Source organism: Microtus oregoni, unplaced genomic scaffold, assembly GCF_018167655.1.
Source record: "Microtus oregoni isolate MIOR12 unplaced genomic scaffold, Mior012 000036F_ref0000092, whole genome shotgun sequence".
Taxonomy (NCBI): domain Eukaryota; kingdom Metazoa; phylum Chordata; class Mammalia; order Rodentia; family Cricetidae; genus Microtus; species Microtus oregoni.
The window spans coordinates 22,936,540-22,954,628 of record NW_024543095.1 but is presented as its reverse complement, the minus strand read 5'-3'; the positions used below and the strand labels follow the sequence as shown (position 1 = coordinate 22,954,628).

General features: G+C 32.5%; 1 protein-coding gene across 2 annotated transcripts in view; it reads right to left on the bottom strand.

Annotated features, from left to right (window-relative positions):
- The window catches only part of Nipbl (NIPBL cohesin loading factor), a 158,828-nt gene that overhangs the window by 73,469 nt on the left and 67,270 nt on the right, over positions 1 to 18,089 (bottom strand). For both annotated transcript variants that reach the window (XM_041631035.1, XM_041631036.1), the window contains exons 5-9: positions 13,993 to 14,089; positions 13,184 to 13,335; positions 8,309 to 8,469; positions 7,502 to 7,598; positions 4,939 to 5,565 (exon numbers count right to left, since the gene is read on the bottom strand). In XM_041631035.1, the coding sequence (XP_041486969.1) occupies positions 4,939 to 5,565; positions 7,502 to 7,598; positions 8,309 to 8,469; positions 13,184 to 13,335; positions 13,993 to 14,089 (1,134 nt within the window). The remainder of the gene's footprint in view (positions 1 to 4,938; positions 5,566 to 7,501; positions 7,599 to 8,308; positions 8,470 to 13,183; positions 13,336 to 13,992; positions 14,090 to 18,089) is intronic.

Genomic DNA, 18,089 nt, shown 5'->3' with positions numbered 1-18,089 from the left:
CTAATATAATTAACCCCAGGCATCTAAAAATTTGTTAAATCTGTGCCTCATTCTTTGATTAGTATATTTTTTCAGAAATAAATAATAGCTTAGTAGGTAGACTTTAAAATAATAAAAAATTCTTAGAATTTATGGATCATTAACTTCATTTTAATTTACACGTTGTTATTAAAATAAAAATTTGGTAAATAAGTTATTTCAAAGAAATTTCTTAAACTAAAGATTCTATGAATAACAGCAGAAAAGATAGTATGTATATAAGCAATGCAGTAAAGACTAAGAAAGGATCTTACATTTTTTATTATAAAGAAAACATTGCTGGATACAAAGTTTTAAACCAGCCTCCCTCTTCCTCTTCTCATCCCCCTTTCTCTCTTACAGTCTCATGCTGGCTGTGGGACTTGCTATGGTGTCCAGGCTGCCTCTTCTCATCTTCCTGCCTGGCCTTGCAATTGCTGAAATAAAGGTATGGGCCACCAAACTATGTCTGAATTTTTCATCTGTTGAAAAATACATCGTTTCTATGAAACTAGCAATATTTTATCATTGTTGCAGGGAGCTGGGGGAACTGGAAGAGAACTTATTTTCTGATTTCAGGGTCTGCTTCAGTTCTCCCATGGTTCTGGATGGATAAAGGCGGCTCACCTTTGCCCACGTATGTTTGTTTTCACTATATCATGACCTATCTACATACCAATGGAAGCCCATCTGTATAGAGTAATGTTAGTATTTGGGACACTGATTACCTTTAATTCTGAATCTTAACATTAGCTATCAGAATTTACCACACTCCTGAAGAAAATGTGTACAAAGAATAATTTCAATACCATTTGTCATCTAGTTGTGAATATTTTGAAAATAAGACCCTACCTTCCAAAATTTCTAGCTTCTTTGGCTCATAAGAAACAAATTTTAACTGTTACTAAATATATTTTAAGCAAAATGTAAACCTACTCAAAGCAAACACACAGAAACTGACTAGAACAAATGAAAATACTCACACCTAACCAACAGCACAGGCCAGGTGGCTCGCTGTTTTACTCTTGTACCTCTCTTTCAAATAATAGTAGGTAACATAGTTTGACTATCTCTTATCTGGAGTGTATGGGACTGAAGTGTTTCTGATTTTTAGTTATTCAGACTTTGAAATATTTTCATGGACTTTCCTGGCTGGACACCCCTAATCTCAAAATAACAAAATTCATAATGCTTTGGAACCTGAAATTTTGATGCTCAATATGTTTTATATGTGAGAGAATTCTGGATTTATTTATTTTTTGGTGGGGGAGAAAAGCAAAGATGCTCAATCTATATTTTTATATATTTCATATATAAAATTTTATATATTTACTTCTTATAAAAGTTACAGTCAGAGTATTTCAACATTATAATAAACATTAGGAAGGTAGGCCATTCCTTACATTTGGTGATATGGAAAACACACCTTGGGAAAAGAAACACACAAAGATAAACAAAGGAATTCTTTTGATTAAAAGAAAGAATATTTAGCACACAAAGGACAAATATAATTCTGATAGGTCATCCCAGAAGCAAAGATGAACAGTTTGTTTTCTTTTAAACTTTACTTTATGTACATTGGTGTGAAGGTGTCAGATCCCCTGAAACTGGATTTTTCAGACAGTTGTGAGCTGCCATGTGGGTGCTGGGAATTGAACTTGGGTTCTCGGGAAGAGCAGTCAGTGCTCTTAACTGCTGAGCCATCTCTCCAGCCCCTATGAAGTTTTTTTTTTAATATCAACATATATAATTACAGATGCTATAAGTATGAACAAGGCAGATCAAGAGAAACTTAGTTTGGGAATAGTGTAACACTGGGTTGCAATTAGTCTTTTAGTGTATATATTTATGATGCCCAAAGAAAGAACAGGTCAAAGGAACACAAAACCTAACATCCAGAAGAGCAGTTTTGCCTGGGTGTAGAACCAGGTAATCGTAGGCTTAACCACAATACATGTAGACTACTTAAGACTAACCTATTACTTTTCTTGAATTCCAGTTATCAGTTTCTATTCTTAATTATAAGAAACAGGGTTTTAGTTTCTGTTTTTTGTAGAAATTTTTTTTCCATAACAAATAAATGTCATGACAAACAACTCAAACCCAAGAAAGGGCATGCAACAAAACTCCAGACTAAACAAGTACTTCAGTGTGCTCCTTGTAATCAGCAATACAACAAAAAGTTGTCAGAGCCATACTCTAGAATACATTAAAAGTTAACTTTAGACTTTAGTTTGAAAACATCAAAATAATGATAAGAAATTATGAATTAATATCAAGTGATTATTTTGTCTTTTCAGGGCTCATTTAGTAAAAAACCAACTTCAGAAAATTACACTTTTACTGATAATTGTATGTACGACCTTGAAACACTATAACATACAATTTTAATCTATTTATTACTTCCATATAATTTATGTACGACATAATAAGAACTGATGTCAGAAAACAACTTAAAAATGACAACTGTGACATGAAGTTAGCAAGGTCTACTTAATTTTTATAGTCACAGAATGTATATGAACTTCCACTAAAACTATATGCAGCTTTGTCCTCTGAGTTTCAGTTAAATAGCCACACAATCACTGATTACGGAGAAAACTATTTAAATGATTCAAAGTAAAATATGTATTACAAATTTCTGAAAGAATAAATTGTAATTGCTTTGTTTTATTCTCGCAAATAAGTTGGGGGGAAAAGTAAGTTTATTAATAAGCAAATTATGCTTAGTATAATTACATTTATTTTCACACCACTTTCTAAAAATTTTTATTTTATGTGTATGAATGTCCTGTTTGCACATTATGTCTTTTTACTACATGTCTGTTTGGTCCGTGTCGAGGTCAGAAGGGAACATCGGAGCCCTGGAACTAGAGTTATGGAAGGCTGTGAGCCACTTGCGGGTGGGTTCTGGGAATCAAACCTGTATCCTCTACAAGAACAAGCATGCTTAGCTGCTGAGTCATTCTCCAACCCCTTTACTCCACTTTTAAAAAACAGATTTATCTTATTCTTGCTCATGTATGTGTGTTTATGTGTATGTATGTTATGTGCACACGTGTCAGCTGCCTTCAGAGAACTGAAGAGGGCATTGGCTCCCCTAAAGGTATAGTTAGAGGTATCTGTGAGCTGCCAGATATGAGCGCTGAGAACCAAAGCCTAATCCTTTACAAGAACAGAATTTGTTCTTATTCACCAAATCATCTCTTAAGCCCCCCCATTCCACTTTTAAAAATAAAATCTCTGGTTTCAACAAATATGACATAATGAAAATCGAGAAAAAGTAACAAAAGTGTTTGTGATTTCTTCTTGTCAACAACTACTAAAAATCATTTGAAACACTACCCACCTCCCCCTTGTTTCCAGAACAGACTCCCCCTTAACAAAAATGAAATGCCACACAGAAATTTTGTTCTCTCCACTACTACTATTTCTCGTTGGCCAATATCTGTTTCAAAACTGTCATAGTAGTCACAAATTTTGTGTAGATCAATATTATAAAGAAAAGCTGAATGACTTAACATACACAATTTTTATAAAAGCAAAGAATACAATACTCAATACAATCTATACTGAAACTCAATCACAAATTAAAAAAACCAACACTTTCTTATCTTTAGCAAAGATTTATGACCAAGGTTTTCAAAAACTACAAAACAAAAAAACCCTCAATCATAAAAGACTCCAGTTCTCTAACCAGTAAGATAAAGACAATTGTTCCTATTTATGATTTACTCTGCAAACATAGTATAATAATTCTCCAACAATGTTGACAATTCATCGTGACAGAAGAGGTAACACGAACCTTCAGCATATGTTTTAAAGAAAAACACAATTAGTGATGAACCTTTCACATAACAGATAGGCAAAATGAACTCTTCAATATCAAGAAATAAAATTGAACTATAAAGCATCCCTTACATTTGGATAATCAAATGTATATACACATTGGTAAAGATATCAAATTCATAAATTATACTAGCAATCCTAGTAACTCATGTATCTTGCTTAAAAATTTTAAGGGATTTTATATCTAGCATTCGCCAAATAATTAAACACTAGAGAGTTCTTTTTTTTTTTTTGAGCCTGTCCTGGAACTAGCTCTTGTAGACCAGGCTGGTCTCGAACTCACAGAGATCCGCCTGCCTCTGCCTCCTAAGTTCTGGGATCAAAGATGTGGGCCACCACTGCCCGGCAAGGCTTATTTCAATTTGATTATGAAGGATAAAGCAAGCAACAAGCTCATAATACAGGTATACCTTCAAACTGTGCCCATTATATACTAATCCAATAAAAGGTGAACACTTAATTGTGAACACCATCAAATGATCTTTGATCCTTAGGATTTGATATTTAATATTAGCTTAAACTTTCTAAAACTTGTTATAAAAACTTTGCATTATCAAAATAGAAGAATCCTAAACCAAATGGAGTATGTAACTTACTAATAAACATACACATAAGATGTCAGATATACCCACTTTGTATTATTATTATTGTTGCTGTTGTTATTGTTGTTGTTGATTTTTGAGACAGGGTCTCACTCTGTGGCCCAGGTTGGTAATAAACTCACTATAAAGCACAGCCTGGCTTTCAACTTGCAGCAGTTTTCTGACTTCTGCCTCCCAAGTACTGAAATTACAAGCATCAACCATCACACCTAGTTTGTGCCCTGCTTTAAAACAATTCGATGGTAATGAACCTAATTCTGTCAGCATAACTTAGAGAAAATAAGTATAATATTGAAATAGCAATGCTTGTTTTAGTAGAAGAGTAAAAATAAAATCATATAGTTCAAAATTGATAATATATAATTGCCAAATTTGATATAGTTGTTTTAGATAATGAATGGAGCTCACACATGAGAAGACATAAGATGTGCGTGCCCCTTGTTGAAGTTGGAATAAAGAGATTTCTTACCTTTATCTTGAACTTCCTTTGAGAAGCGCTCCCTTTCAATGGCTGATTCTCTTTCTATCCGCTCAATTTCAGCCAGTGCATCCAATTCCACTTCATCATATATCGGCCCCTGCTGTGATACCTGTTGCTGATTCTGTACTACAGAAGTCTGTGGTTGTTTCGTAGCAACTGAAGTGTTCTGTTGTAAAACAGGCACTTGGTTTGCTGGAAGGAATGCTGTTTGTTCTTGCTGCGACAAACACTGAGCAGCATTAAGTGGGCGGTTTACGTCCTGTGGAGTAATGGGTGTTTTTGAAGTCTGTCCAGGATACTGCACATTAAAAGGAATATCATTTTCTGAAACATTGCTATTTTCCATACCAGATAGCATATCCTCTTGCTGGTCCATATCTGAAGATTTTACACGAGAGAGTCTTAACGTAAGTTTTGTAGAGTCCTTGGTTGGAGAACTAATTATATCATACATTGCAGCTTTCTCATTCTGGTCTTTTTCATCCTTGCCTAATTTCATTTTCTTTTGCTTTTTTTGTTTTCTCTCTGGAGAATCTAGTAAGATATCTGGAGGAACATCTCGAGGTGATGAACAAGGTAAAGACTGAGATTGTAGAATTAAAGGTGGTCTTGATCCTAGAAAAACAATTTAGCAGAAATAGTTATGCTACTTTACACATTTTATTTTTGTATAATAAAATATTAAGTGATAGCACAGTTAAGTTGGATCAAATACTAAGAAATTATCTAATCCAAGTACTTTGGAACTGTAGCTTGAACTATAAAAGATACATAATATACTACTTCATTTAATTTTTGAGACACAGAATCATGCTACCCAGGCTGGCCTGAACTTGCTAAGAAACCAAGACTGACTTAGAACTATTGATATTGCCATCAGCTTTCTAATACTGCAATTACTGTGTGTACCACCATGTTTGATTAACTCATTTATTTTTAAGAAATTTCTTGAGCATTAATGTCACAGTTTTGCTGAAAAGGAACCTGTTCACAGAAGTTAAGAAAGTTTTATAAAGTTAAATAGCCAGCAAGCATGAAAAGCTAAGGGTAAGATTTTTCTCTCTGCATTTTTACATGGTACTATGCATGCTTTTTTGCTTCAAGTTTATGTGGCAAATTATATATATATATATATTAGAAAAAAGCCTCAAATTTCAGCAATTTACCTTAAAATTAAATTAAAATAACAAACAATACACTAATATTTCAAGACTATTTGGAAAACAACCTGATAAAGTGAAGTTTAGGCTTTTGACATATAATGCATTTAAGATATTGTTCAAGCTGTCATTTTGAAGTTTTCTATCATTTATCTACCCATGATCCATCTTCCCCTAAGTGTCAAAAGAAAAGCAAGATAGTTATTTAGATTACCCATCTGTTCCTTTGTTATCCCCTCCTTAGAGCCATCAATAACTTCCTACCTTGACAATACTTGAATGGGGAAATAGCTAACTGTGGCGGAAACTCTACAAATACACTATCTTTCAAGTTTCTTTTCTACAAGTTGGGTTTTTAAATCTCTCAAAATGAATATATTTATAGAAATAAAATATCACACACTGCAGCTTTCTCACTCTTGTCTTTTTATCATTCTTGCCTAATTTCATCTTCATTCTTTATTCTCTCTCTCTCTTTTTCTCTCTCTCTGGAGAACCTAGTAAAACATCTGGTGAAAATGAGATCTTCAACCTATCTTGAAGAGATAGGTTCAGACTTTACTTTATAAAGAATGTCCTTGAGTTGGAACATTGCCTGCATAAAGAAAAAAAAAAATGCTTTACCATATGGGACAGAAGCCCATATTAAAACTTACAAGGAAATGATAAATCACCAACTATCTTACAACTTATTACCTTTGTCTTCTTTCGTGTGTTCTCTCTCTCTCTCTCTCTCTCTCTCTCTCTCTCTCTCTCTCTCGTTGTTGTTCCTCTGTGTAATAACCACGGAGGTCCTGTCTGGGAACTCTCTCTGCAGACCAGGCTGGTCTGGAACTCATAAAAATCCGCGTCTGCCTCCTGAATGCTGCACCACCACTGCCTGGCTTTATTACCTTTTTCTAAAGACAGGGTCTCATGTAGCCTGGGCTGCCCTCCCAAGTATTGGAATCAAAGGTCAAATGATAAAAAGTACAGTGGGGACACTGACAGAAATCTTGAAAAGGAAGTACAGAAAAGGAGCCTGTAGAGATACAACAACATCAACTCAAACAAAACAAAACAAAACAAAATGAAACGAAAAAGAAAAACCAAGAGAGCTAGCCAATTCAATATGAAGTAAATTTTTTCAAGTGGACAAATGAATCTGATTAAACAGTTCAAACATTTAAGAGAGGTTAAGAAGGTTATGACTGTGAAAGGTCATTAGATTTACTAGTGAGAATGATATTGTATTGTATATACCTAAGAATACTCTAAGAGTTTACTGGGATTTTGCAAATATAAAGATGAACAGTTTAAATAAATTGAAACAGACTCAAATATCTAGATAATTGGTCTATATCTGCCTGAAAAATGAAATATAGAGAAGGAAATTCTAGTTAAAATAATACCTTTAGGTGTTCCATCACTTCCAGCAGGAGAACACACTGGCTGAGGAGACCTCAAAGGAAAAGATGTAGCATTCCTCATTGTTGAAGAATCACCATCCTAAATATGAAACACAAAATTTCTATTTGAATGCTAGGAAAGGCCTTACTGAAATCGGAAGGACAACTAATAGAGACATAAATTACTGACAGGTAAAGTGTTGAAATTCAACAATATAATTCTTCTGCACTTTTCTGTTTTCTTCATGGTATACCTTAGAAGAATTGAAACTGTATCCAAAAGAATCAACACCCTATGCATGACAATGAATAAAGAAAACTGACATAATGAGCATGCTCCATTTTGGTTTGTTTTCTATAAAAGAGATATGTGAAGAATACCCTATGAGACTATAAACATCTTGAGAGCAGAGTCCATTGTCATCTCTGTTGTGGTTACCTATAGGAAATTTACATAAAAGTGCAGTTACATCTACAATACGAAAATTTCTAACATGTAAAATAGCTTAATGAGAAAATGTTAAATATGAAGAAGGGAAGAAGTCCGAATATAATTTAGAAAGAGAAAAGCCAAATACGAACAAAAGTTTGCTACTTGAGAAAATATTTTGGTATAAACACTATTAAATTAAAACTAAAATTTAATCCTGCTCTACAGATTAAGCCCTAGGTATGGTATTCATACCTAGATTCTTAAAATATAGTATAATTCTCAAGGCAAACTAGATATCCTTCACCTGTGCTATAAAAATGCTGGACTACAAGACAGATATCAGCTGTTACCGCATTTATAACTAGTACATTACATACATCACTACTTAGCCTGTGCACCATGTGTAGGTAGTCGTCACTTGAGCCATGTCTAGGGTTATCAGCATGATGATTAGCTGAGTTGCCAGATAATGGACCAGAAACTTTGTTATCATGGATGTTTCTCAAGCCACCAGCAACAATAGGACTTGATACTGATGCTGGAATAAAACATTTTAAAAATATAAAAATCAACTAGAGGAATTCTTAGAAAATAATTACAAGAATATTTTAAACATATAAAAATTACAAAGAATACAATGAACATTTATGTGCTGATCTTGGATACATAGCAAGTTTGAAAAAAGCATGAGCTATTTAGGACCTTACATTAACAAACCAAAACCTAAACAAAACCACAAACACTGACAACAAATCTTAACACCATGATAGATGTCATTCAGACCCATTTTTAAAAGAAGTGTCACACCACAGACATGGGTAAAGCTCTCTATATTTGTGTTTTCTCTAGTCTCTTCTCTCTTTATCCCATAGGAAAGAACAGTTTGGATTCAGACCACTCTACTTATGCATGCACATCTTTATACTTTTATTATAAGTAAATATATTCTCAAATAATACAAATAAGTACTGTTTTGAATATAATGTGCTAAATGGCTTGTTTATAAATTCATTTACAACTTGCTTTTATTTTTTCAGACAGGGCCTCATGTGGCCCAGGATGGCCTCAAACTTGATATGTAGCTAAGGCTTTCCTGGAGCTTCTGGTATTCCTTCCTCTACCTCCAAATGCTGGGATTACAAGACTGTGCCACCACACCTAGTTTTATGCAGTGCTGGGAACAGAATCCAGGGCTTCATTAATTTCAGGCATATAACTTCTTTTTTCATAATGTATTATGCTGTGATTTTTCCATTTCGTATATATGCAATCTTAAGTTCATTTGTTTTTAATGAACAATTACATATATTTTGCTGTATAATGTACACAGTGTATTCATTTTTATATGGGAACAGTTGGATTATTTAAACTACAGGGTGTTACTATTTATGATATATACATGAGTCTTTTTATAAATGTGCTTGTAACTTTAAAGACTTAGATTAGTAAATAAAATTACTAGTTACATATGTTTGTAAGTCTTTCTGAATACTTTCAAATAACTTTTACAAATTACTTCAGTCCCTTAATTCAACAGTAGTATGTGTAAATTCCCACTGTTTTATATACTTACCAACAATTTTTGTGATTGAGGGTAAAAAATATTCTTGATAGCCATTTTACTTTACATTTATTAATTAGCAGCAAAGCCAAGACTTTTTTATTTATACTGTCACTCATATTCCCTCCTTATTACCAAGTCATAGAAAAGGTTTCTACATTTTAAAAAAAGTTTTATAAAAATAAAATTTACTTTTACATATATAGTGGGTAAATGACCCAATTAAGCTTTCTTTCTTAATTGTCTCACCATAATTAAACAAATAACACCCCTATTATATATAATACACAACAGATACTATATATAATAGTTTATATATATTATATATAATACACAATTATATACTATACAGTATATAATTAAGTATTATCTCCTAGTAAGATACATATGAAGTTTTCATTTGCTTTATGGGTATGTTTCTAGACATTTTATCACACTGCACTTTAGCATACATTTTTTTTTTCAATGTCTGTCCTAACAGTACAACAGATTCGATTTCTGTTATATTGAGCTATTACAATACTCCTTTTAAAAATTATCCTATCCAAAAAGAGAGGCCAGCTGGATGTGTTAATTCATACCTTAAATCCCAGCAATTCAGAATCAGAGGCAGGCAGATCTCTGTGAGTTAGAGGCCATTCTGGTCTACAAAGCAAGTTCCAGGACAGCTATGGCTACATAGTGAGACCCTTTCTCCAGAATAATCAGAAACCAAAACATAACAAAATGAAACCTCCCAAAAGAGGCCATGATTTGAAAGAGAGGAGGCATATATGGGAGGATTTAGATGGAGGAAAGGGAAGGGGAAGTGATGTAATCATAAAATAAAAACATCACGATAAACTGTTCTGCCTATTCTTAGACTTCTATTCTTTCATATGAATTTTTAGGAGTTGCCTCTGTTTCACAATACACTCTGCTTCAAATTTCTGGTAATGCTATACTGAATTAAAAGATTTGGAAAAAGCAATCTTTATCTCAATATTCTTATCTATGAGAACAGCACATTTTCACTTTTTATCATGTTGTTAGCAAAGCTTATATAATCTTTCACTAATCACAAGACATCTTGCAATTTTTGTTACAAGTGTTACTGATAGTTAAAATAGTATCTGTAATTGCTTATTGATATGTAAAATATGGTTAATTACATTCAGGAACTACAAAGAATGCCTTTATTAAATGTAATATCTTTTCTGTAGCATCTTTTGAATTTTTACCAAGATATTTCTATACCCAAAGTGGTATTTCATTTCTTCTGTTCACATGCATACATATGTGTATGTATATCCACACACCGATATTAGATATGTAGAAAGGTCATATGCAGCTCCTCTATTGTGTAGGATACCCATTATCCACTAAGTTAGAGTGGTGTTCAGATACTCAGGTAAAAAAAAATTTTTTTTTTTAAATTTCTAATTTGTCACCATTAGATACCCTATAGCAAGATAAAGCCGTACCAATTTATTATCATTTGGTAATATTTTTGAAATAATGAATTAAATTGCTTTGAATGTTCTTTTGGTCCCTATGAAGGAGTTTACAAGATCCTCTTATTCCTATCAATCTGAAGTAATAATTATATACTTTAAGTATTCCACAAATTCCTAACATATATCCAATTTTGTCATAAAGGCTGGTAACATTGAACGCCTAAGTTTTTAGAATTTTGTTTCCATGAACATGAATAACAGGATCATACCCTCCTCCTCATATTCTTCACCTTACCTAATTTTAGAATTCAGTTATTATTTAATTTTATAAAATAAGTTGGGAAAGTGCTGATGTATTTCTTTTTTTGACAAAATAGTTAAGGATTTGAGCAACTCATCATTAAATGCTCTGGAAACCTGATTTAAAAAGGTGTTTTATCCCTTAGCCTTTTGAAAGAAAGTTTTAACTTACTGAGTGAGGTAAATAATTTATAAACTATGCAAACTGCTTTCCAGAAAATTTGTATAAACTTTTTTCCTTATTAAGAATGTAAACATTGCCTGACGGAGGTGCGCATGCCTTCTCCCAGCACTTGGGAGTTAGAGGCAGGCAGAACTCTGGGAGTTACAGACCAGTCTGGTCTACGAGAGCTAGTTTCAGGACAGGCACCAATGCTATACAGAGAAACCCAATCTCGAAAAGCAAAACAAAAAAAAGTAAAACATTTACCGATTCAATATAATTTTATTTCAATTTATAATATATCGGTTTACTTGTTACTTTAAGTTAATAATTATTTTAAATACGAGTTAAACTTTTCTGTATTTGTTGGCTGTTTAATAAAAAATTGCTTATTTTTAGTTCTTAAGGTAATTTTTGTCTTGTTCTTGATACTGTATATAGAAAATGCACATATATACAACATTAATAATTTTATATACCTTGGTATATAAAGAATAATTGTATATAATATATACTTATGTAGTAACATATTTATGTTCTCATGAAGAAATTTTGGATAATCTTTCTCTTTTCTCAAATCTAGGTATTCAGTCTGCTCAGACACAGGTTTTTCTCATTCGCTACTAAAATTTTGTAATTCTATTGTATAGATTATTTATCATTCTTAGATACTGATTTCAAGGAGTCATCTTTTGAATGAAAATTAAAACTATTACAACATTCCAAGAACAAGTCTAAAGAAATCTTAAAAACTGAATCACTGGATGATGCTCTCTCTATAAGATTACTAGAAAATAGGATATTTTTAGTATTAACCCAGATTATCTAATAATTACAAAGGAAAAAAAAATACATGCTGTATTTAGATTAGTGAACACATTAGATGGTACTACCAGTCCTGTAGACTTCCAAATGTAATACATGACAAAGTATACATCACTTATAGAATATCCTTGCAAAACTCATATAACACATTAATCCCTTAAAACATGTTTTTAGCTGAAAGAAAATATGAGAACAAACCAAGTCATATTATGAGAACACAGTAACGTCTGGAATGTGACATAAAGACTGCTAAATCCCCACTACACACAATTCAGACAAGACTAGTCGATAGACCTGTCGTCCAGCTACTCAGGAGGAAGGAAAGTTCAAGGTAACCAGAGCAAGTTTACTGCCAGTTTGGGTAGCTTAAATTCTGCCTCAAAATAACAAGAAAAGACTGTAATTATTGTTCTTGAAAATTTGTTTTTTAATATTTATTTAAAGAGTATAAGAATTTGTACTGCTAATAAATTACTTAGTAGTTGTGAGACAGTATATTCTTTAAAAGATAATAGGTATAAACAAACGTTCTGACAATAAACTGAGAATAGTAATTCAATTCAGAAAATTCTGCATTAAAACCATAATTTGACAATAAACTGAGAATAGTAAATCAACTCAGAAAATTCTGTATTAAAACCTCTAATTTTCTTTAGTTATAAATATGAAATAAAATGATACTGTAAGAAGAAACTCAACTAAAAGAGTTCTAAATTTCATAACAAAATATAACTACATCGTAACCTAATCAAAGACTCAATGACAATGCCTCATTTACTCCAAAGATAAATCCCAAAAAATAATTTAATGTTTAAAATGATTTAAGCCACAGTTAAAATTTGACAAACTGAACATCATTTTGTTTATATTTAAAAATTATTTTTAAAATGAGCTTGTTTGGAATTAAGGTTATTTAGGTATATCCAATATTTAGTGTAATTATTTAGGTAACAAACAACTTTCTTACCTTGCTGCATCTGTTGATGTGTTGTGTAACTTGAAGGATGGGAATATGGCATGTATCCTGCAGGGCTCTGTGGGGCATATGGACTAGGCACTGGGCTATTTTGTTGTGGCATAAATCTGTTCCCAGAGCTTGTCTGTGGTGGCACAAACCGGCTAAAACCCAAAACCCAAATGAAGTATATCAGGAAAAGAAATCAAAAGGCTATTCCTTGAAATTTAACTGTGACTAAGTTCTTTGGACTTCAATTTATGCATAAAATCTACACAAACAGAAAATAGCAAAATAACACATAAATTATTCACACTGATCATGAGTCACATCAAATAACTAAAAATTCACTTCTTTAACTACGTAAAAATCAGCATTCTATTTAGAAAAAACAATCTATGGCTCTTAAGGTCTGTTTCCCAAATTTTGTTATTTATAGAAAACCTACATCAAACATTACTTTTCTCTGTTTTAGGTGGTAATGCTGCTGGGAATTAACCTACTGAACCAAGGGTTTTGTAAATTTTAGGTAAACACTCTACTAGTGAGCTATATTACCACCCCAAACATCATTTATTTTATCAAATATTTTTCTATGTGAAATTCAATTACTAATATGGTAGTTTCTTTAGTTAATATATTATATTACAGTAATTCTACACTCAACATTTTTAGGTGAATGTTCATGAGTGCAGCTAAGCATGGAACTATTTATATATAATTCATGATTATTTAAACATATAGACTTGATATTCAATAGCATATTCATTCACCCAGAATTCAATATTTAATATATAACATATACATAACTATTTATTTACCTGGAGGGGCTATGTGAGATAGTGGTTTGTTGGTAATTGGAAGATGCAGGACTATGCATGGAATTCTGAGAAAGTTTATACTGAGACATCATCATTCCTGTGCAATAGATAAAAAACATTATTATTTTCTTCTTACAATAAAGAGTTAACTCATTCTTTTAAAACCATTTAAAAGTTCCTTTCTTCCATCCAGAAATAATTTTGTTTTGGAGAAGCAATATACAGCTACTAGGCAAACTAAATTTCAAGAACCATCAATTTTATTAAAACATAATTTTAATATAACTAGTCTAGTACTGAACATAGAGATGTTGCTCACAATTTTTAGAGAGCTAGGAATTGACACAGAACATCATACACTCTAGGCCGGTGTTAAAACTGAAGTACACCCCCAACCTTATACACATCCCGTTAGCCTTTAGCCTTAGGACTAAGAAGAATTTTTAAGTCATTTCATCTAGCTTTTGTCAAAATTCTATATACTTCTTTTAATATAGGCCTCTAACTAGTTTATTGTTATTATATAGAATTTTTTTTTTAGCATGTACCTCTCCTGTGCTTAGGTACTTAATTTCACCAAGTTAATTGTTTCACTCCTAGGTTTTATTACTAATTTATCTATGGACCAAACATTTGGTTCATGCAATTTCCATCCAAAACTCTATTAACAAAGCATCATATTCATATGTCTTCTAAAATAACCTTTTGTTACTCATAAGGATTAAAAGAATATTTCATTAGTAAATGAAAACACGAGAACATCTTCATTTTCTTTTTTTTTACAGTTTATTTTTATGTGTATGAGTGTCTGCCCACATGTACATATGTGTACCATATGTGTGCTAGGTCCCCTTGGAGGTCAGAAGAGGACACGGGATTTCCTGGGATAGGAATTAGATGTCAGCAACCATGTGGGTGCTCAGATACTCTACAAGAGCAGCAGCAAGTGCTGTTACCAACTGGGCCATCTCTCCAGATCTAGCTTTTAGATTCTTCTATTTCTTTTCAAGCAGGACATTGCTTCTTGATTCATGCACAAATGGCATTTTGTTATTTTAAAAAAAGCAGCAGAAAAATTCAGTTAAATCAGAGATAAAATTCTGCAACTAACCCTGACTTTCTTATATGGCTTTTGGGAACTGCGATCAAATTAATATTTAAACTTTATTTCTTGCTGTTGACATGAAAAACGAAAGGTTTATATGTTTATTTGCCAGTAGCACTGCAGAAGGGACGATAGCTCAACAATCAGTAGAATGATGTGAGGGCTCAAGACCACCTCAAAGACTACTAAAATACGAATCAGTATGAAGCAGTTTTATTCCACAACTTAATAATTTAATGACTATAAATACTGTTCCTGGTTGTCCTTTTTTGTTGATGAATGGGGAAAGCAATGTCATAAGACAGAAATTAAAAAATTTCTTCCTCTCAATTAACAGTCATCACTTGGGTAAAGCTGAAATGACCAGTTTGAAAGTAACGACCATGTAAAAAAAGAGGCAAATAAAATCAGAACAGCTCTTTCTGATTACCCCAAGGTTCCAAAGACTATGATTACAGTGACGTGTGTATAGTAAAATTGTTGTGTATGAATCACATTTGCATTTAACTACAAAAAGTTATCTTTCTAAGGATGGGATATGGCTCACTTGATAAAGTACTTGTTCTGTTAAAAAATAAATATGAGGGGCTTGAGTTTAGAACTCTGGTGATGTAGGAGGGTTGCTATCTGTTGCTTTCATTGGCTAATTAATAAAGAAAACTGCTTGGCCTGATAGGTCAGAACATAGGTAGGTGGGGAAGACAGACCAGAATGCTGGGAGGAAGAAGGCAGTGAGGCAGACGCCATGGAGCCAGCCGCCAGGTCAGACATGCTGAATCTTTCCCAGTAAAACACCAACTCGTGGTGCTACACAGATTATTAGAAATGGGTTAATCAAGATGTGAGAATTAGCCAATAAGAGGCTAGAACTAACAGGCCAGGCAGTGTTTAAAAGAATACAATTTGTGTGTTGTTATTTTGGGTGTAAAGCTAACCATGTGGGAGCTGGGCGGGACAAAAAGCAGGCCTGCTCGCCTTATCACTACACTCTGGTACCAAAATAAAGAGCTTGTTGTGGCCACACACTTCTAACTCTAGTGCTGGGGTAGGTTGTAAGAGTGAAGACAGGTGAGTCCCTGAAATTCAGTAGCCAGCTAGCTTATGCTAGAAGATAAGCTTCAGATTCAGTTAGAGATTCTGTCTCAAAATATGAAAGATGCAAAGTGATTGTTGTGACATGTACACACACACATGTACAAGCACATATGCACAAACCCACAACATAATAAATATCCACATAAATTATCCTTTGTTTTTAAAAATGACAACAGTATTAACAAATTGTTTTAAAAATTCTACTTTTCCTTTTCACAAAATAGGATATATAGCAATATACAATAATTATACATTTTAACTAAAAATGTATACAGAATCAAACAAAATGTATAACTTAAATAAGGTGAATGCTGTAAAACCTTTTATTATAGTGATTTAATATCCAAATTTATACTTAAAAATATAGATTACAAAAAATGTAGCACTAGTATACTTGAATCATTTTATTTATCCAAAATTATATTTACATTCTCTTAACCTTATTAATTAATTCTACTAGGCCTTCTTTTAAAGTTCTATTCTCATTATTTAAGAAATAGTTTATGCATGTGTTTTTGTGTCTACATTTGAATGTAGCTGTCTGCAAAAGTCAAAAGAAGGTATTAGATCCCTTGGAAATGGAGTTACAAAAGCCCAAAGCAGAAACAAAGAATAGTATATGCTTTTAATTAACATCTGGGCCATTTCTTCAGTTTCCTGTAGTGATATTTCATTTGTATTTTAATAAATAAAGCTTGCCTGAAGATCAGAGAGTAAAACAGCCCCAATTGTCAGCCTTACAGACCAGGAAGTGGTGACACACACCTTTAATCATAGCCCTGGAGAGGAACATAAAACAGGAGGGGACAGCTCTCACACACAGTCTCATTCTAAAGTTTCTTGGAGGCAGACTGCCATTTCACACAAGGTGGCCTTGCCTTTTTGACCTTCAGGATAAACCCCAATATCTGTTTCTGAGATTTTATTCATCATGCTACAGTTTTCTATTTTTTTTTAAAAACAACACTAACTTTATATTCTCCTTTAGCTCCAGCACTTTCAGAATGCATAGCTTTATTTCCTTGCATCACTGTTTAATGGATCTGGTTAATCCACAGCCATGCTCTGTATATCTGTTTTCAACTGAGAGGTAAGAGGAGCATAACTGAGTTGTGAGGAATAGGTAGGAAATATGTTAATTGCTTTAACAAAACAAACAAAATAAAACAAAAAATTCAATTCACATAGAAAAATATAAACAAAATAAAACAGTATTATTTAAAAATATTCATATACAAAAAATAACTAGGAGACATAATAGAAAGCTGCATGGAGACATTGCTGAAAAGAAAGCTAAAATGAATCTGATGATATTTTTTAAAAAGTGAACCAATTAGCTATAACTTGGACCTTTCAGAATTGCCTAAACTATTCCTAGTTTAACCTTGAGAGTCGAGGATAAACTTGGATTTGCTAAACACAGCTAAATTCTAGAAGACAATGTTTCTTTAGCTTTTAGGTACAGTTAAATACATAACAATGATATCTGTGATAGATATTAAAATTTAACCAGCCTTATAATACTTAGAATAAATAAAAGCTTTGTTACTAACAATATTAACTGAGTTTTACTGGTAAGGCAAAATGAGTATTATGTCAATTCATAGATAACCATGAACACTGTTACTAAAAATAACAATATATCTATAAAACATATGCTCAAATGTTTTCATATATTTTCATTACTGAAAGATTTCTTCCAAACTTTCTAATTTTCTAAAAGCAAAATTTCTAAAGTTCACTTAATAAATACATTTTAAGAGACTTTAAAAAAACCTCAAAATTTTAATTTCCAAGGAATTTAATTACATATTAAACCACAGGACTAATTACTAAGTTTCCTTCTCGCTCTTGTCTTGATGCAAAATATAAACAGACATTTGTAGGTGAAAAGCCA